Source organism: Epinephelus moara, chromosome 11, assembly GCF_006386435.1.
Source record: "Epinephelus moara isolate mb chromosome 11, YSFRI_EMoa_1.0, whole genome shotgun sequence".
Lineage (NCBI taxonomy): Eukaryota > Metazoa > Chordata > Actinopteri > Perciformes > Serranidae > Epinephelus > Epinephelus moara.
In genome coordinates, this window is record NC_065516.1 from 31,651,385 (window position 1) to 31,671,762 (window position 20,378).

General features: G+C 42.3%; 1 protein-coding gene and 1 pseudogene across 4 annotated transcripts in view; both read left to right on the forward strand.

The window, feature by feature from the left end:
- svila (supervillin a) overlaps positions 1–20,378 on the forward strand; it is a 68,921-nt gene that overhangs the window by 25,496 nt on the left and 23,047 nt on the right. For 2 of the 4 annotated variants that reach the window (XM_050057303.1, XM_050057304.1), the window contains exons 10-17: positions 2,731–2,795; positions 3,355–3,491; positions 5,466–5,561; positions 6,008–6,353; positions 8,496–8,931; positions 11,261–11,399; positions 16,426–16,558; positions 19,440–19,493. In XM_050057303.1, the coding sequence (XP_049913260.1) occupies positions 2,731–2,795; positions 3,355–3,491; positions 5,466–5,561; positions 6,008–6,353; positions 8,496–8,931; positions 11,261–11,399; positions 16,426–16,558; positions 19,440–19,493 (1,406 nt within the window). The remainder of the gene's footprint in view (positions 1–2,730; positions 2,796–3,354; positions 3,492–5,465; positions 5,562–6,007; positions 6,354–8,495; positions 8,932–11,260; positions 11,400–16,425; positions 16,559–19,439; positions 19,494–20,378) is intronic. The other 2 variants (XM_050057305.1, XM_050057306.1) reach the window with 2 other exon arrangements.
- Positions 3,757–4,412, forward strand: LOC126398132 (40S ribosomal protein S23-like; annotated as a pseudogene).

A 20,378-nucleotide genomic window follows, 5' to 3' on the forward strand; every position in this document is an offset into this window, starting at 1 on the left:
TCGTTCATAGAAAACAAAGGAAAAATCCCACGTAAAATTACCTCTGCAATGCATTTTGGTTATTTAATCAAGACATATACACATACAACATAAAAGAGATGAATAAAGAGGAATCTGCTTTTGTTTTTACGAGTGTGGATCTTTCAGAATTGACTTGAGTTCCTACAGTTTGCATGTTCCACATTTGTGTATCCTGCAGTGAGAGACTCGCACTGAGCTCATCTCCACTCGGTCTCGCCCTGCCTTGGTCTTGGTCCTGACTTGGTCTCAACACCTCAAAGTCTTGGTCTTGTCTCAATCTTGATTCCCTCTGGTCTTGATCATGACTTGGTCTCAGTGTAGGCGGTCTTGTGTGGTGCTATTTTGTTTGTGCCTAATGAGTCATATGTGGACTATGTTTTCAGTTTCGTGGTTTAGTGTTGACTTGTGAGGTAATGCTATTAAAAGCAAATATTCAGGCTGTATTAAGGTTCTTTTAAAGGTTAGAATGTCCCCAAAAACTGACTGGAGGGCTCGTAACTCACAGATACCACAACAGCTCTCTGAGTAAATTGAATTTCTTCAGTCTTTGTGTTTGTATGGGCTCAGTTAATGAGATCATGGTGATGTTAAAAGTATCTAATTAAGTTTCAGTTGAGCTGCTTTCCATTTCAGTTAAATGGGGTTAGAGTTATACTTGCAGGGTTTCAGCATGGGACAGGTACTGTTATCTGTCATCTAGTGGTCAATACTTAACTGCTCTAAACAATATCTAGTCCATGTGTACAGCTGCCAATGAAAACAACATGATTATCTCATGCTTTATGTTCGCCGCCGACCACAAATGAATAAAATGTGACTTTCCAGTATGTCAAAGCTTCAAGAATAGACACAAGGGTGGAGGCCAAATGACTCAAATCTCTGTTTTTAAAGGAAAGCACAACATGTTGAAGTGGAGTTTATAGAGTCGTTACTGGTGCTCACAGTAGCATAAAAGCACAGCAGCTCCACTGAGGGCAGAACCAGCTCATCTGCTTCTTATAAGCACACACTCAGCTGAGACGCTTTTTGCACTGAGGAGAATTAGAGGGAGCAGAGCTCAGCACAGCGGCGTCAGTCAAAGGGAATAGCTGTTTGGTGATGTCATGTCATGTGTCTTGCAGAGAGAGTATGTTTGTGTGTGTGTGCGCAGCCATGCCTCTCGCACCTGTCTAGCTCTGCAGAGTCTCCTCAATGACGCCAGTCACAGGTTTTGTGGTTTGTTTTTGCTCCCAGCTATGAAGCCAGATGGTGCTGCTGCTGAGTAGGAATGAAAGTACACATAATGACGGTTATCAGTGGATTTGAAGTACATTACATAAACAAATTTGTTGCTTAGAAAAGAGGATCTTCTTTTCTCACAATCGATGGAATATTTCTGAGACATAATTGCAAATTAGTTGGATATCGGTGGAGTTTTGCACCTCAGCAGTGAATTTGCTGACAATATTCAAAGTATCCCCATTCTACGATTCGTTGGGGTATCTTACAGAAATGCACAAACAGTTTGTATGATATCGTACGAATTAGTTGCCCATGAATGACGAAACACTCTTAACATAAAGTTACAGAATAAACGTAAAGTTACTGCGGTTTTGTTTAGGGAACACGATGAGGACGTACCTTAAAATTACTCTGAACACAGTCTCCTGAGGGAAGTCCCAGGGTAAAGTAGGTAGGACTATGAACTAATTACGTGAAATACGTTCAGATCTTTGTGCATTACCTTTCATCGGGAAACAGATTCTGGTGCATAAGAACAACCTGCATTTACTGGTCAAACGTTGCCACATGAAAACAGGATGCTGCAGTTAAAACTCAAATATAAGTGTTAAATAGTCATATCTTCCACCATTTTAAGTATCTAGGTTTTCCTGTAAGACCAGAGACCGTATTCACAAACTGAGAACACTCTCAGAGAGCTCCTAACTTTGCCTAAACATTTCAATAAGGAGTCCTAGCTCAGGAGTGACTGAGGAAAGTTCTCAGAGCAACAGAAACTTTTCCTTTAGTGAGGAGGTGTTAGGTGGGAAATGTGTGCACATCCCTAATTTCATAGCATTTCATTAACCCACTGTCATCCAGCGTTTGGAGAATATTTCTCCGACCTCTTTGTGTCTCCACCAATTTCTCTTCTGATTAAGAAACTCTTAAGCCTCTTAAAAGTCCTCCTCCCTGCTCCTAACAGTTAAGCTGTAAGATGCTCTGTGAATAACTTTTATCTTTTGTCTCAACTTTAAGGGGAAATTCTAAGAAAAAGTTGCCATCCTTTCGTCTCTAGGAGCAGCTCTTTGTATTAGGAGCCTTTGTGAATACGGCCCCAGATCCTCAGGAAGTGTGTCAGACTTTGAAGCCAATTTGACATAGTGGCCAAACGGTGTAACTACAACTTCCAGGTCCGTCACTTGATGCCTTTGGGCCTAAAAAGCCTTTGTCCTATAGACTTACATTGGGAAAGAGATTAATTTTGAGGGGCGTCACAACCCCACGCAGAGACAATTGGGATTTGATCCATTCGGTCCGATAACATTTCGAAAGTCTAGAAGAGCTGCTTGATTGAATCACTTTATCCCCATTTGACTTAGCAGACAGTTAAACCAGAATCATCTGGGAAAAGGTTCCTCAGTATGTCCTTGATGGCTACAAACATCATACAGTACATCCAAAGTGTCTAATGTCATTATCCTCTTCCCTCTCTGCCTCTCTCTTTAGCTGATGAAGAGAAGCTCGATGAACGGGCCAAGCTGAGCGTAGCAGCCAAGCGCTCTCTCTTCAGGGTGAGCTTTGACTATCGCCTGTTTGTCCTCTTATGTCTACAGATTGTTTTACTGGTTCCAGACACCAAGCACAGAGAAATGTGCTTCTAATCACCGACACAAACACTGTCACATTTTTATTTTCTATCCTCTCTTTACTGTGAGGATTTAGAGATGAAGACTTGGAAATACTGACTTGGTTTCAGCACAGGCAATGCACCGGAACAAGCCTTTGATTGGAGCACATTTCACCGCACATCTGTGGAACTGACCTCAAACACCCCTGCAGTCTCAGGAGATACTCACATTTCCAACAGCTTTGATAATAGATATGATTTTAATGTAGTCAATCTGTCTTTAATTACTGTTATGCTAATTTGATCTAATTCAATATCCAGTTCAGTCATCAAGCTTTATCAAGTGCACATATTGCCTTGTCAGTGTGTGAAGCCCATGTTTCAACAATCTGTCACTTTAACGTCACAACAATTTGTGAACTGTGTTCCCAGATAATCCTGCTGATGTTAAGGAAATGTGAAATATTCCATTGATTTTCCACATTTGCTCCGTCTCCATCCAGGAACTGGAGAAAAGCATTGATGGCGGAGCTCCTAAACTTCGCTCCAGGAATGCAGCGGTGGACAGGAGACTAAGACGGACACAAGACCGATCCAGAACTCAGCCTGTCACCACCGAGGAGGTCGTCATCGCTGCCACGTAAGTCTCAAGTTACTTTGTGTAATGCTGAATTAAAGGAATAGTTTAGCATTTTTGGGAAATGCACCTCTTTGAGTTAGATGAGAAGACTGATACCACTTTCAGGTCTGTGTGCAAGTATGGAGCTAGAGGAGGGGATTAGTTTAGCTTAGCTTAGCTTAGCTTAGCTTAGCTTAGCGTAAAGACTGGAAGACTGGCAGTCACTGCCCCGGCTGCTGGTCACCAAGAGATACTTAAAGCATGGTAAAGGCTTGGTTCTGCAATCATGGGAAAGTGTCGTGGTCTGCGCACAGCCAAGAAACTTCTTAACCACTGCCGTGAGCAGAAATGGCTCAATAAACACGGCACAGCCCTGCAGGCTAATCCCTTCAGAGGAGCCTCCCACACCAGGGGCGTCATCCTTGACGAAGTTGGTGTTGAGGCTAAGCGGGCCAACTCTGCCATTAGGAAGTGTTTGAGAGTGCAGCTCATTAAAGGGATAGTGCACCCAAAAATGAAAATTCAGCCATTATCTACTCACCCATATGCCGAGGGAGGCTCAGGTGAAGTTTTAGAGTCCTCACATCCCTTGCGGAGATCCAAGGGGAGAGGAGGTAGCAACACAACTCCACCTAATGGAGGCTGACGGCGCTCCAGATTCAAACGTGCAAAAACACATAATTGAAACCACAAAATATCTCCATACTGCTCGTCCGTAGGCTAAAAACATCCCTTTAAGAGCGGCAATAAGATCATTGCCTTCATTGCCAACAACGGTTGCCTCAACTTCATTGAGGATTTGGGTGTAAAGGTCATGCCGTCGGTGACATACCTGGAGTTCATTTTAAGGTGGTCAGAGTGGCCACTGTGTCCCTGCTGGCTCTGTACAAAGGCAAGAAGGAGAGGCGAGGGCATAGACAGTTGATGCATAAATTAAAATAAACAAGTTTTCAAATATAAAAAATTAGACTCATAAAACCACAACTTGCCATTTTACCTTTCTTTTTGCTTACAAACTAGATACAGTGTGCAACTTAGTGAGCTTTAGAGGTCCATGTAGATGTCAAGAGAGACAGGCTCGCGGTTTCCTCTTGCTTTCGGTCTAATGCTAAGCTAGGCTAACTCTTGAGATAGCTAGCTTCATATTTAACACTCAGACATGAGAGTGGTGTCAATCTTGTCATCGCAACTCTCAGGAGGAGGGCAAGTGAAGGAATGGCGAACTATTCCTTTGAATTAAGCACAACTTAAGTGCTTTAAAGGCTCAGTTTACCTGAAGTACAAAAGCATTCTCATTCACCCCTCTTGGTGTCTAGCTACATTTTCGGAGATCTGAGATTTCTGCTGCCACCCCAATACAGCGAAAGCAAACGGGATTTTGATTGTGAGCACTGAAAGTAACTACAGATTTGGAAAATTGAACAGGAACATCTGTTTCAGGTTATAATCGTACCATTGTTCTGGATTACACTTTTGGAACACTGCAGAAATAGTCCCTTTGTAAACTGTGAACAGCAGGTTGTGTGAATCATCCAGAGTGCCAGGGGACACTGATTCTGACAAGATGAATTTCTGTTGAGTTTGTAATGTAACTTTCCAGTGTAGTGAGTCAGCAAAATTCCAACCACCTTAGTTGCTGGGGGTGGAGGCAGAAGTTTGGTTGAAGCTACCTTTCAAATATTTTAAACTTTCACAAGCTTATGATGCAGCAACACTTTTTATGTTGTCAGCCTGAGGGCTAATCCATCACATTTTTTCCCTTGACACATTTCAAAATTTCATTGAAATTCTTCGTGAATACTGAAATGAAATTTTGTTGAAAGCCTCCAGCCATCTCCCTGAACACCTTCTAAACCTCAACATGCTTCGTATTCCTCTCCTTAAGCTTGAATGAACCTTTTCCTTATTACCTGGAAGTCACCTGGTTCATCTCCTCTGTCACCTGTGTGTTGTCTCTGTCACCTCTCTGTGTGTCTGTGTCCTTCGCTACTGTAGCGTCCCCTCTCACGTGCCACACACGGTGACTGTGCACACTGCTGGGGCACGCGTCCCTAGCCCCACCCTAGTTTGCAGCACTGTCCCGCCATACAGGTACATGGCACGGATTTGAATGCTCACGCCGACCCACAGTGTGTGACTAACATGATTGATCTGTATTGAATGCTGCTCACACATCACGGCACAGTGTTCTGTCAGAGTGGTGTTCTCACGAGCACAGTTTAGCCCACAGAAAGTGAATGGATACGAGTTGTTAATGTAAAGTCCTAATGCACAGTGTTCTTTGAGTTGTGGTGCCCTCCTGTGTGATTGGAGGAAACTACATGACTTTACCGAGTGTTTTTTGTGGTGGGCATGAGTCACTTGTGTGTAACAACCCTTTATAGCTCTGGATGTCATTGTCATTAGACGCACACAACTTCACACTGCTGCCTGACATGTAGCATGCCACCTGCCGGCCTGCATGAGCTCCTTCCATGCTTACAAGACGTCTCCCTTTCTCCTACGTCTTTGTCTCTCGGGTGTCTTCCCACCCTCAGCCTGCAGGCATCCTCGCAGCAGAGCGCAGCCGCCCGGGATCAGGCGCAGGAGACACGAAGGCAGCAGGAGGCCCAGCAGGTAAAGGAGGTCCGGCAGATGCAGGAGACCCGGGAGGTCCAGAGCTCTAAGCCCGTGTCCACAGTGGAGGGAAAAGACCAGAGCCAGGGTCAGGGGGGTCAGGATGAGCCTGACCTCTGCACCCTCAGCCTGGCAGAAAAGATGGCTCTGTTCAACAGACTGGCTCAGCCCCCCATCAGGGTCACCCGCACCAGAGGGGACACACGCCAGCGCAGGGCCAACGCTCGCTACCAGACACAACCCATCACACTGGGAGATATGGCGCAGGTAGGCGAGCAGAACAATCATTTGCAGGTTTATCACATAGAATATCTGCCTTTTCTTCATATTCACTGCATTTAAACTAGAATTATTCTGACTCTGTATTCTAGGGATGCACAATAATATCGACACGTCATCGGTATCGGCCAATATGCTTTTTCTCCATTTGCACAGTTACTGAATATAACATGAATTAAAAAGCATTGTATTTCATGTCTCCATCATGATAACAGTATGCATACATAATATGGTGTTAATTCCACTACAGACGAGACTTGATCACTAAAATTAGGTATGGAAAAAGTGGATATATCGATATCAGTATCTGTTATCGGCCAAATAAGTTGTTATGTATCGGCATATCGGCAAAAAATCCAATATCATGCATCCCTACTGTATGCTAATAAAAACATGTTTCTGTTTCCATAACTTGTAAGGTTTAGGAAACTGAGGTATTCTAATTTATTACCATGATTTGTGGCTAAAAAGTGTAATTTTTATGTTGTTGAAAATAAATAGTTTTAAAGGAATAGCCGAACAATTTGGTTTGTTTAATCCATACACCAACCAAAAAAAAAGATTTTCTGTGTTATATTGAAGTGACAGCAGGAGCTACTTTAAAAATAACCAAAGTCTTTTCATCACCGTCAGTGACATCATCGTCAGGCAACCAGCCGAGACTTCAGGAGGTAACCGCAGCCTTAGAGAGAATATTTATCTACTTAAATCCCTGTAAAACTACAAACTGCTGTTTTTACAATTGGGTGTGTGTATGGATTAAACAATGTGTTAATGTGTAAATTATCCAGCCTTAGAGGCACTGAGTTTCAGCAAGAAAGCAAACGAGTGCATTTTTCCTAAAGTGTCCATCATTTGATGGAAAAGTTGGTACCAAAATGTTCATGTGAATCTTATTTATATAGCTCAACATCACATTTTCTTCAAGGGATTTACAATCTCTACAACATGTGATAAACTCTGTCCTTGAGCAGAGCAGACTGGGCTTTTCTGGGAGGGCGTCTTAAAGAGACAGGCTCTTCAACGGAGCGTTTCGGACAGAGGGTGAATACAGATGTCCCACATAACAGTCTTGATCATTAAAGAGTGTAAACATGTTGTAATAGGAGCCAAAAATACAAGTGTCAACTGAAAATAAGTCTCCTTTAAATAAAAAGAAAGATATCAGGAAAATATTAAGTGTATAAAAATCAAAGAGTGTCACACAGGTGCCGTTTAAAATGCTCCTGCTTTAAAAATCTATGAACCAAGCATTGCAGCATGTGCGTGTTTCCGCTCCAGGAGCCTTCAGACATAGACTTCAGGGATGAACAGGAGCTGTGTGACAGCCCAGTAGAGCACCTACAAGTAAGGTTCCTCTGAACAATCACCACGCATTTGCCTGAGATCGCGGAGGCTTGGGCACTCTTCTCAGAAATGACCGTACATTTCTGTGAACACATGCTGTATGGCATCATGTATCCATGTTGTGTGATTTCATTATGAATGTGCAGCGCGCTGCCCGGCTTCTGAGTAAGGTCTGACTCAGTTCTCATCAGTGGGGCTGCAGTGTGTGGATGGATGATGCTGCTGGTTGTATTTCAGTCAGGCTGAGGGCTTGAAAGATGCATCTGTGGTGGAGGAGAGGGAAACAAAGCACTTGTACGCTCGTTCATCACCACATGAAGTGAAAGCAGCTTTTTGTCATCGGCTCGCTGAAGCCTGCGTCTGTTTTATGGAGCATGGGAGAGAATTGAGAAGTTAAAGGACTCTATGTTGCGAGATTTTTCTGTGGTGTCCATGGATGTTTACTGCTGCTTGTCATTTGTTGCTCAACAAAAATGTCAGAAGGTTAGTTCACAAACTTAAATTACGAATTTGGAAAGTGTCTCTTTTGGCTACAGCTGGATGCATTGTGCGTAGGGGGGGGTTGCTGGCATGGCTTTGTGATGTGGGCTGCAACTGACTGACGAGATAGGCTGCCCTTTGATGCTCAGGAAGTGCAGTGAGTCAGACAGGCGGTGATTACTCGTGAGTCTCTCAAATTTTGTGCGTGTGCATGCAGTTTGTGCGACCTGTTTCTCAGCCTCCGTGGCAAACATTCACACTCTTCTCTCTGCCCGTGTCTCCTTCCACCTCCCTGTCACACAGCTTCAAAACGGCACAGGCTCTCGCTACGGAGATCCCCCAACTTCATCATCTCCCTCCGCTCTGAGAGAAGGCACCGTCTCCACTGACCACGCCGGAGACATCCACATAACCCGAGCTCCCAGCTCTGACAGGGCTCTGCCCCCTCGCCACCCAGATGGCCCCGTCTGGAGGTCCCTGGGAGAAGACGTAGCAGATCTGGGAGGAGGGAAGAGGAAGCTGCCCTCTCCTGAAGCAGCGGTCAGACAGGCCGCTCTGCCCCAGCCACAGACTGGGAGAGAGAGGAGGGAGGTGGAGGAGGAGGAGGAGGAGGGGCAGCAGTGGCAGACCAGGGGGTGGGGAGACAAAGCGGTGCAGAGCTCAGAGAGGCACATGCTCCAGGAGAGGCAGGAGGACGGACACTGCCGGGACAGCCAGAGGAGCAGGGCCATCAGTGGAGGTAAGGACAGCTCAGCTGAGAGGGAACTCAGAGGAGCTGTTTGTGCAAAGTGACAGGAAAAAGAATTAGAAAGAAAGTGATGCTGGTTAGCTGAAGGTGCTAAAGATGGTGGATGCAATACCTGCTAAACATCAGCATGTTACTGTTGTCAAAATGTTGTCATGTCAGCATTTTGATACCAGATTTAACATGTATTATATGACGTGAAGAAGGATTTTTATTGGTTAGTGATCATGCTTTTAAAGATATAATATGTTACTTTTCCACGTTAAAATATCTAAAAATGAGTAGACCAGGGGTCTGCAACCTTAACTACCAAAAGAGCCATTTTTGACCAAAAATAAATAATGATAATAATGATTTGCAAAACATATTTGAGGCTTTTAATGAAGTTAAAACAGCCTTAGGTCTAAATTAGCATTCATTCATGTTTTACCACAAGCTGGCTGCTCTGTAGGGCACTGGTTTGGTACTTTAACTTTGCAGAGCTGGCAGTGAAAGCAAACAAATCTGTTTTATTCCGAGACTTTTACTTTTTGGAATTTGGCCTCCACAGCTAACCAATAAGAAGACTTAAAACCAGCCACTGCTGTCGAGGTTCAGCAAAATTTTAACGAAAAGATGGCAGGCAGTTGACGCACAGTTTAGTTGTTGACATGGTAAAACATATATTATTTGATATAGAGGAGGAGAATGTAAGAATTTCTTTAGGCTTACAACATTGATATATAGAAATTAAAATGTTAAAAAATAACCATTATTCATTTCCATATTTTTTTTTGTTAAAGCCTCAGGGAGCCACTGGAGAGGAGCTAAAGAGCCACATGTGGCTCCAGAGCTGCAGGTTGCCTACTCCTGGACTAGACCAATGTCATATATTTGTCGAGTTGTGTATTTACATTATCCGAAAATGTTTCCCACAATGTTCAAACCCAGAGAAATGCACCTGTGAGTGCATCGTATCCCCTCTGCGCATGCGTCAGGGTTGTGGTATTCCACCACAAGCTGCAAAGATTTGACTTTTTATCCAGTTTTAAGCCACGTTTTTAATTCACACTTTTTATATATTCGTCGTTTTTAACTTCTGGATTTCTGGATCTTAAGTTGCCAAAGAAACAAGTTGTGCAAATAGTAGCATTTTAGCATATTTTCATAAATATTTGACACGCCAAACAACGTTGCAGAAACACTGATTTTTAACATGGAACTGCTTCAGTGTTTTTACTAGTTTAAATCACCTGGGGTCTCATTTAAAATCATTGCATATGCAAAAACAAGGCCTGAAAGAGGCGTACGACTCTTCCCATGGAAAAGTTGTGATCTATGAAAACAAATTTGATGCGAGAGACTCTGACCTATGCTTACGAACATTTTGGAGACGGGAAATTGACGACGCAGGTGGTGAGGTGAAGCCTGATTGTAGAAACTGTTGAATGTTTTTAGGCTTTTGTCTGTATGTACATTTTCGTTATGGATCCTATGCAGTGTTGTGCAAGTAACTGCAGTGATGGTGTTGCTATGTTGCTATTCTTGTTTTAGTTGAGAGATGCATGGCGACAGAAATTGTACGTTTAACGGAACCAAATCTAAGAAATAAAAGTGATGCTGGATAGAAGAGTGAAGAGCACTTTAAATATTTAAAGAGCAAATTGTAAGACTAAATAACCGCCAGTGTCAGTTTCACTCCACAGTCAACAAGCATTTCTCATTGAACCGCATTTCCTCTGTCTGCGACTCTCACATTCAGATTGTGGTTTTCAGGTTTCCTTTGTGTCTGAGCTGTACTTACTCCGAGACAAACTCTTTGATTGTATTGGTGCACAACTCGTCAGAGAGCACGGAATCAGTCGTATGATTGTCGTCGTTTTGAGGAGTCATAGACAAAACCAGGCAGTTGTGCCGCAACAACTGAGCATCAGTGTTTCTAGCAGCGTGGCAGGGAGGTTTAAAGCTTTGAGAAGTGTCTGCGCTGCCTCTCACATGCAGACGAGAGCCTCTTGGTAAGCATGAAAGATGTTTGCTCCCACGCTGTTTGGTGTTTGCACTGTGAGAGCCACGACTGTGCTTTTATGTAGTCGTTGAACTTTTGGAGCGTTGTGTTATCCTAGACGGGGAATATCAGGGAGTTTGATACATGGATCAGTTTGCAGAATGTGTTTTAAAACCCTGTTAACAACTTTCTTCCCTTCACATAAGCCCTCCAAAGCAGAAAATTGATGCTATTCTAAGTCTGATCCACCCTGGGAACCATGTTAACATATATCTAGTCGCTGCCAAGTTATTGATTTGACTCACTGTGTTGTGTGCGCTTGTCTGCCTGTGCTCACAGAGCTGCAGGAGTCTAATGTGGTAACACCCAGAGCAGCGGCTGGTTCGGCGGACGCACACACAGACGGCCTGGTTCAGTTTGAGGACGACGAGGAGATGAGCGACGCGATGATGGCCAGACACATGTCCATCAGAGAGAGGTGAGCTGTGATTGTTTTCAAGCTGAGAGTGAGTTGTTTCCTTGTGTTTGTGCATCCTGTTTATGTGTGTAACATTTTCATTTAATCTTAATTCCTAAAATATACCTTCCTTTGGGTCAGTTGGACAGTAAATGAAGCCAGCAAAGCTCAGGCTGACGGAAGAGAGGATTCGCTTTCTTTCTCTTTTTAAAATATGGGTCAGATTGAGACAGAAAATGAGATCACAAGGGCGAGACAGAGTGATTTGCTTTGGATAGAGGTCAGCAATAATTACCGGGGTCATATCCATATATTGTAAGATATTGCTGGTTTTGCTTACATGCAAACATACACATGAAAATGTCCATTACAGCCAACATGGTGCCAGAATACACAGCAGGGTTTTCTCGGACTTGCAGACTTGCGAGTGCAGTGCCTTGGTGGTTTTTTTTTGTTCACATTTCAATTCAAATGTCTGAATATTTTGAACTAGAAATTCATCGCTCATAGAAAGGGTTTAATTGCATTATTATATCATCATTATATCAGTGGCATAAAACGGTCTTAAAATGACAATTATATTGGGTATTACAATATACAGATATCATGACAGGCCTGTATGGAAGTGGTACTTTCCAACTTCCCTAACCTGCCTGCTGCTCTCAGGCCCGAGCCCACTGGTTCCCACTGAAGGCTCACAAATATATATTTTTATTTTTACAGTAGTGTAAGATATTTCCCAGTAGTGTGAATAATCAGCCTGATTATCGGGGCCGATATTATGAATTTTTAGGGTTATCGGTATCTGTGATTTTTTCCACTGATATGCCCATATACAGTTTTGTTTTCCTTAGCTGCAGTGTTTTGCCCCTGATGTGCTTCTCACTGCCTGCACGTACCACTGTAGGCTCTTAAAAGCAAACTCAAGACCTGCCTTTTTAGCCTGGCTTTTAATTGAGCTCTCCTTTATTTTGTTTTGTTTTATTTCTTTTTTTTTTTTTTTTAATCTTTTTTTTTTTTAATTTTATTTTTTATTTCATTTCTTTTTTTGTTTGTTTTTCATTTTATTTTTTAAATTTTGTATTTATGATTATTGTGTATTTATTTATTTTTATTAATCTGTTTTTATCTGGCATATTCTTCACCTTCCTTACTGATTTTTTTTTTTATTTTTAACTTATTATTTTCCTATTTATTGAAAGATCTAAAATGTCGTTCTTTATCCTGCCTGTGCTGTCTTCTTACTCATGATAGCGTTTCCTCAGTTACTGTTATGAGTGCTGTTAAAATAGCCTGCTACTGTGTAGTCCTTACCATTACAGTCTCTGAATTTATGTGTGTGTACAAGTTTGAGTGTGTGTGTGACTATGATTTTTACAGCAGACATATATCGGTTGTAAATATCGGCTATCGGTATCTCTGTTTCATAATAATCGGTATCGGCTCTGAAAAAACCATATCGGTCGATCCATACTGAAGGAACATGTCACGCAGTGCAGCGATGTTGCTCGCTGGTGTGTTTTAATAGTTTTTGGACAACAATGGAGCTCTAAGGCACAGAGGAAGACGATATATTAGGCTTCAGGTGCACAGAGTACAATACTGGAAGTTTTTGACAGTGAGAAAACTATCGAACATCACCTGAGTTGGTTTGAAAATAAATACATCTCATGATGGTGCATTCTGAATATTGTTGTTCATCATGTTTAACTTTGACTTTTAACTGAAGCTCAGTGTCGGACAATTGAAATGATTATATAAGTCTAGTTATGTCATGTTATAGGCAGAGTCTGCTGGTTTGACTGGTGCACCACACAGCAGACAGCAATCACACTCTGATTGATCGATGACATAATACCAGTCCATGTAAACTGGTGTTACAGGGTGTGTTTCCTGTTCCAGTCTGCTCCACTTCTCTAAACTTGTTCTTTCACCACGTCAGCTCGTCTCTGACTTTCTCCCATTTTCGAAGGATTTTCCTGGAGGCAGGATCTGTATCCCAGATACAGCTGGCGACATCTATTCAGTGTAACTTTCATCCTGTGTTTTGGCGTAGTTGTGGAGCCCCCGGGGAAGAACAGGACGTCCCCTTACTGGGTCACAGAAGGGTGGTTGTTACAGGGGCAGAGGGCGCTGCCAGCACCCTGACCCCTCCATTATGGGTCTGGTCTGCTCCCTGCTCAGAGATGACGCCTCAATAATTGAACCTCTGTTCTCGTCACACTATACTTCAGTTAGTGATCTTATCTTCCATGTGCTTCATGTCGAGTCCCAGTTTTCCACAACTCATTTAAAAGACTATATTCCCAGATTTTAAGTCAGTGTTGTCTCAGAGCCCACTTCCCAAATGTTTGGCCTATATTTACCTGAGCTGAAATAAATCCCAGTATCTTTTTTTTTCTTTAACTATGTTTAAACCAAATCCTGTCAAATACTCTCCCAGCTCCAGTTACGCTCACTGACATCTTTAAGTGATTGTTATGTCTAATTGTACTTAAACTGTTGACAGTGTGTTTATACAGAAACTTCACAGTATTTTGAAGTGTGGCGGCTAAATGGCAGCCTGTCTGCCTCTGCTCAGTGTCAACAGTCTCGCAGATGAGACTAAAGGGCGCGTGGCAGCTTCCATGTTTTTGTTGTTATGACAGGTTGAGATAAAATCTGAAGGAAAGCAAAAGAGAGTTTTTAAAAAGTGCTGACCTCACAGAAACCTTGTACGTAGGGCTTTCTGTCCTTATTTTAAGCACTGTTATATTGGGTCTATAGTATAGCATCTGTGTGAGATGATAGTCTGATTACTCTGTGTGTGCTTTTTATGCTTCCACTTTGGTGACAGCTGTGGCCAGGAGCATTATGTATTCTGTTTGTCTGTACAAACATACCTACATACCTACGTCCCACTCTCGTGAACACAATATCTCAAGACCACCTTGAGAGAATTTCATCAAATTAGGCACAAACGTCCACTTGGACTCAATGATCAACTGATTCGATTTTGAAAATCAAAGGTTAAGTTCACTGTGACCTTGCATCCGTCTCATTCTCATGAATGTGATATCTCATGAATACTGTATCTTGAGAGAATTTCTTCAAATTTGGCACAAACGTCCACTTGGACTTAACGATCAACTGATTAGATTTTGAAAATCAAAGGTCAAGTGCACTGTGACTGTGCATCTGTCTCATTCTCATGAATGTGATATCTCATTAATATCTTAAGAGAATTTCTTCAAATTTAGCACAAACGTCCACTTGGACTGAACAATCAACTAATTCGATTTTAAGATCAAAGGTCAAGTTCACTGTGACCTTGCATCCGTCTCATTCTCATGAATGTGATATCTCATGAATACTGTACCTTGAGAGAATTTCATCAAATTAGGCACAAACGTCCACTTGGACTGAACAATCAACTGATTCGATTTTAAGATCAAAGGTCAAGTTCACTGTGACCTTGCATCCGTCTCATTCTCGTGAATGTGATATCTCATGAATACCTTGAGAGAATTTCTTCAAATTTGGCACAAACGTCCACTTGGACTGAACAATCAACTGATTCGATTTTAAGATCAAAGGTCAAGTTCACTGTGACCTTGCATCCGTCTCATTCTCATGAATGTGATATCTCATGAATACTGTACCTTGAGAGAATTTCTTCAAATTTGGCACAAATGTCCACTTGGACTCAATGATCAACTGATTAGATTTTGAAAATCAAAGGTCAAGTGCACTGTGACTGTGCATCTGTCTCATTCTCATGAATGTGATATCTCATGAATACCTTGAGAGAATTTCTTTAAATTTGGCACAAACATCCACTTGGACTGAACAATCAACTGATTCGATTTTAAGATCAAAGGTCAAGTTCACTGTGACCTTGCATCCGTCTCATTCTCGTGAATGTGATATATCACGAATACCTTGAGAGAATTTCTTCGGATTTGGCACAAACGTTCACTTGGACTCATCGACGAACTGGTAAAAAATTGTCAGTCAAAGGTCATTGTCACTGTGACCTCACAAGACATGCGTTTGGCCAAGAATGTGTGTGCTAATTATGACAAAATGGGCTTTGGCAATCTGGCTAATATGAGTCTGGACAGGCATGAATATAAACTGCAAGTGCAGCCTGATTGTTTTGCAGAGGCATACAAACCTGAAATCATGTCAATCTAAATCCAAAGATGAACTGAGATGTCAAAATAACGGGTTGTGATCTTACAGGCAGTTAAAAGGAGAGTTCAGTACCAAATCAAAAATAAATATATTTTCCTCCTGGCTGTAATGCTGTTTATCTTGATTGTTTTGTTTGGTGTGAGCTGCTAAATGCTGAGCTAGCTAACACCAACTTTTGAGCTTTGGACAGAGAAAGGCTGGTCTATTTCCCCTTGTTGCCAGTCATGGCAAGGCTAAACTATGCTAAAAAAAAACCCAAGCACATTTCTAAAAGTGTCTGTTAGAGACTGTTATGCAGATCAGAAATAATCTTTCATACCAGTTCCACAACTTGGTTGCTGGTTTGACAGCAGTAAAACATCATGTTATTACAGTGGTGTGTTGCCAGTGTCAGGTAAAAGCCACAAAAAAACAAATTTGTTTTTGCAGAGATAAGGTTTGTGTTCTGTCTTCTCCTTGTTCTCAAATGTAAAGTTAAATAAGCAGCACAGTGCTGCAGTGGGCCAAGAAACATTATGTTCGTTTTTTTAGCCCCTTATTGATTTCATGCTTTTAACTAAATCCAAAATAATGTGTTTGACAGTTCCCCAAACACTTTTCTGACCTCACCACTGGACATTGATAGTGTTGTTAGTAGAGCTGAGGTCAATACCCACAGTTTAATGATACAGTAACAGTATATTTTAAATCAATAGTTGTTTTGGGTGGGCGTCGGTTGCGTCATATGAATCAGGTTTTGAGTCCCATCCAACAATCCCTCTGCACAGCTCAGAATCTCACTGTCTACCTTATGAATACTGTATATTTGAGCTGTGTTTTATTATGAGCTAAACTGTGATGTTTCCCTCCCTCTGCTTCCTCTTCTCTTCAGAGTGGCCTTGTTGAAGAAGAGCGGCGAGGACGACTGGAGGAACAGGATCAATAAGAAGCAGGATGTGGCAAAGGTTGCCGTCGGCGAGCAGCACGCTCAGCTCTGGGAGGTGGAGCAGAGCTTCAAGAAGAAGGTAACCACCTGACCTGCACACTCACTGCTGACTGAGCACATCACCAGACGAGCCTGAGACAGGCGGTCGTCTGGCTGTTCTGTCTTTCATGTCATGTGTAGAAGATGGTGCAGCAGTTTGAACTACCGACCTATCAGGAGCATCCAAATTGTGGTTCAGATTCCAATCATGGCGCCTTCAAAACAAGATCAAACACACAAACACGTCCAGAGATCTGCTCTTTAACAGTCACTCTAACACTATGTGTTGATGACACTTGAATGCAGCACCAACACAGTGGCAGTGACGTACCACTGAGACTTCAGTAATTTGATTTGATCCACACTGTCGCATTATGACAGCAGGCATTTCCTGTCTGAGCCTCTGAAGCCAGGCTGTATATTAAACAGAGTTTTGGAGATGCTTTTGATCTTCTTCGCTGACATGTAACCGTAGAGTCACAGGAATGTCAGAAGGATCACAGCCATTAAATAATCAGTTATGCAGTAGAAACCTGCAGAGGCACATGGTAACAATTGTGGATATCTCTAAACAGAGAGGTTGTGTATTGTCCATGTCTGTCTCTCTTTGATCTCTTTGTCTCCTTCCTCTGTTCTGTCTCACACACAGCTGTTGCGTGTTTTTGTGCTTGGACTGTCTCAAGAGTTAATCTGCATTTATCTCAGTCATGGCAGTAAAACAGATACTGTTGTATCTGGATCAGTCGCACATTATTTCGTGGTGCATGCTGTTTTCATTCCGTGGATATGGAAGTGTGTGGCTGCCGATATTGAATAAAATAAGTTAGTTAAAATAAGAAGTAAATTTTCATTTGTGTGTGCATGATATTCATTTTTATGTTTGAAAATACAGAATTACAACTAAAAGTGTACATGAAAACTGAATCGCAAAATGATTTTCAGTGTTCTCTTTGGCGGTGGTTCCCAACTGGTGGGTCATGGTTCAAAAGTAGGTTGTGGGCTCATTCTGAATTGACCGCATGTGACTCGTGAACGTGTCAAGTTTGTAAAAAACACACTTTATTTTTAACTACAGTGAATTTCCGGCAGAGAGCTTTTACTTTGAAGTACATTAGCTGTAGACTAGTGAGTAATGGACAGCAACTTGACACCAAAATAACCAGACCAAGATCTTCTTGAAGAGGTGGTCTCAGTCCGGTTACAAAGGAACTCTGGTGCGGTTAGTTTGTGGTGAGAAGGTGTTCCGACCTGGATGTGAAGCAACTGCAGTCACATGACACATTGTTTGGGTTAAACATGAGCATGTTACAGTCCTGGAGGATTATTAATGTGCACCTCCTCCTGTACTGCCTTAATATGCACATTCAGCACATCCAATGCATCAAAACATTGTTTTCTAGTTGGAGCCGCGCCTCGTTTTCAAACTGTATGGTTTGACTAAAATGAACAATGACAGCAATATAGTCCACGATGAGCAGCGCTAAAATCAACCTGCGTAGTTGTCCCTCCATTGTGACATTAGAAAGTGTCACATTTATCTTGCAAGTGTACTCTTCTTCAACGTTTGCTTTACTTCCTGGATTTTTCCCACATGGAAATTCTGACCAATCAAGAGCAGCTTTCTCACACAAGGCATTTGATCTGGTCCGCTTGTAAATGCTGCCGTGAGAACACGAACCAACTCTAGGCAATTATACAACTTTGTAATGAAACTAGTCCCTGATTCAGACCAAAGGAGACGACTCTAGGTCTGAAAGCAGCCTAAGGAGAAATCTGGACCCTGTGGCTGGACCAGTTGGAAACCACTGCTTTAAATCAAAACTAAATTTCTACACAAATGATTTCTTTTTAATATTTGCAGCCATGGACTTCCATATGTAGCAGTTTCTTTTGTCTCTAGAACATCTAATATACATCTATAACAGTTGTGATAAGAGATTATCAACATTAAAGTACATTAAAATAATTTAAAAGGCCAGTTTTGCCTAAATTACACATGTGCAACTGTTTGACTATGTGTCAGCACTCAGTGACAGTAATGACTAACATCCTGTGTAACGTAGCCTGTGTTTCATCTTGCCTGACATCTTTCCTCTGTACTGCATCTTTCATGTAACCTCTCATTCTTCTGTTTGCCTTCGTGTCTGTTTGCATGTCCTTTACCTTTTCACAAAATAAACCTCATTTCATCTTCTGCATGTCGACTGTGTTTCTGTGTTGGCATCCTCTGTTGGTTTTGGAGGGGAGGGTTAAGGGTGGGACGCTACACGTTACCTCTCTGTTTAGACATGTTCACGACAGCCACCATCACCCACCATCAGCGGGGCTGTTTTTGTTTCCAGCTGCTTATCAGGGTTTGTTCAGCGCGGCTCCACAGCTCTGCATGCAGTCTGATTTTGGTTTTGAGTCCATTCAGGGTCAGGGAGAGTTTTGCTTCTGATGCAGCTGCGGATGATCTGATATGCTGAATGTTTTCTACATAAAGCATGATATTTTAATCGAATCAGGGCAAACACAAAAAAATGTCTTTAATCAAGTGATGGCTGAGTAGAGGTCACGGGGAAGGACAGTCGATCTTGTTTTCATCCTCCTATTCATCAGAGCCAGAGGACACAATTCAGTCAATTTCCTATTTTAGATCAAAGAAGAGCAACGCTGAAGATCAGGCAGATACAGAACACAGCAGAGTCAAGCAAACGCCAACAGCAGAGCAGATAACAACTATTGTTCCAACCAAAGGAGATGTCTTTGATGAAAGCGCTATTTCTGTTACACCATTGATATTTTCTAGCTTCTTAAAGGATCTTAAAATTGATCAGAGTCCAAATGTTCGATGGTGTATTTTGCTCATGACATTATTTTGGGGACAACAGAGCCTTCAGCAAACATGTCCCTTCTCTCCCGCGCCTGCTCGTGTGTAGGACGATGAAGCACTGATGATGATCGATGAGTTTGCAGTGTCCGACCAGCTCTGGGTAAGGCCAGTGTGCGAGGCCGAGATCACACACACACACACACACACACACACACACTGCGGTGGTATTTATCAAGTGCATTCAAATTGGATCAGAGTGGTGATCTAAATTTTACATCCCTAACTGCGCTTCCTGGCTGCTGCTAACACACCCTCTTGATAAATACATCCTGAGTGTAACACACATTCAGCTATCTGTGTGTGTGTGTGTGGGGGTGATGGTATTGGTGGTGGGACTGTGTGTGGGTGTTTCCCTTTACAATCACAGTGAGGGTTTGTTGCACAGCACCGTAAGTGTGTGCTCCTCTAATTCACCTCTGCTCGTTGGGTTTCAGAGTTGTGACTGTGTCTTCCAGTCTCTCACACTGTGGATGTGTTTCTGTGTGTTTGTCTCTAATCATCATAACTTTACCAGGAATTTATTTGGTAATGTGAGCTGTGTGTGGAGGCTGGAGTAGGACTATAATCCTTATCACTCTTCTGAAATCTCAAAGGCCTGAACTGTTGTTGACATAGAGTTCAAACAGCTTGACACACTCCTCTGCCCTGCCTCCTGTTTGCTCTCCTCTCCAGCTGCTCAGGACTTCAGCTGCAACTGAGGTCATATCCCTGGTAATATTTCTGTGAATGCAGAGGTTCAATGAAATGAGGAAGAGTTTACATTACAATAACACAAATGTTACATGTGATGTGTTTTTAAGGCTGATTATAATGTTAAAGCAGACTCAAAATCTTAAAGGGAAATTTCGGTTTATTTCAACCTGTCTCCTATCGTCCTAAATTTGTTTCAAGTGACTAGTGACATAAAAATAATAGTTAGCATGTTAGCCGTTAGCCTAGATACAGCCGGGGCACATAGTAGCGTCAGACCTGTTAAAACGTAAGT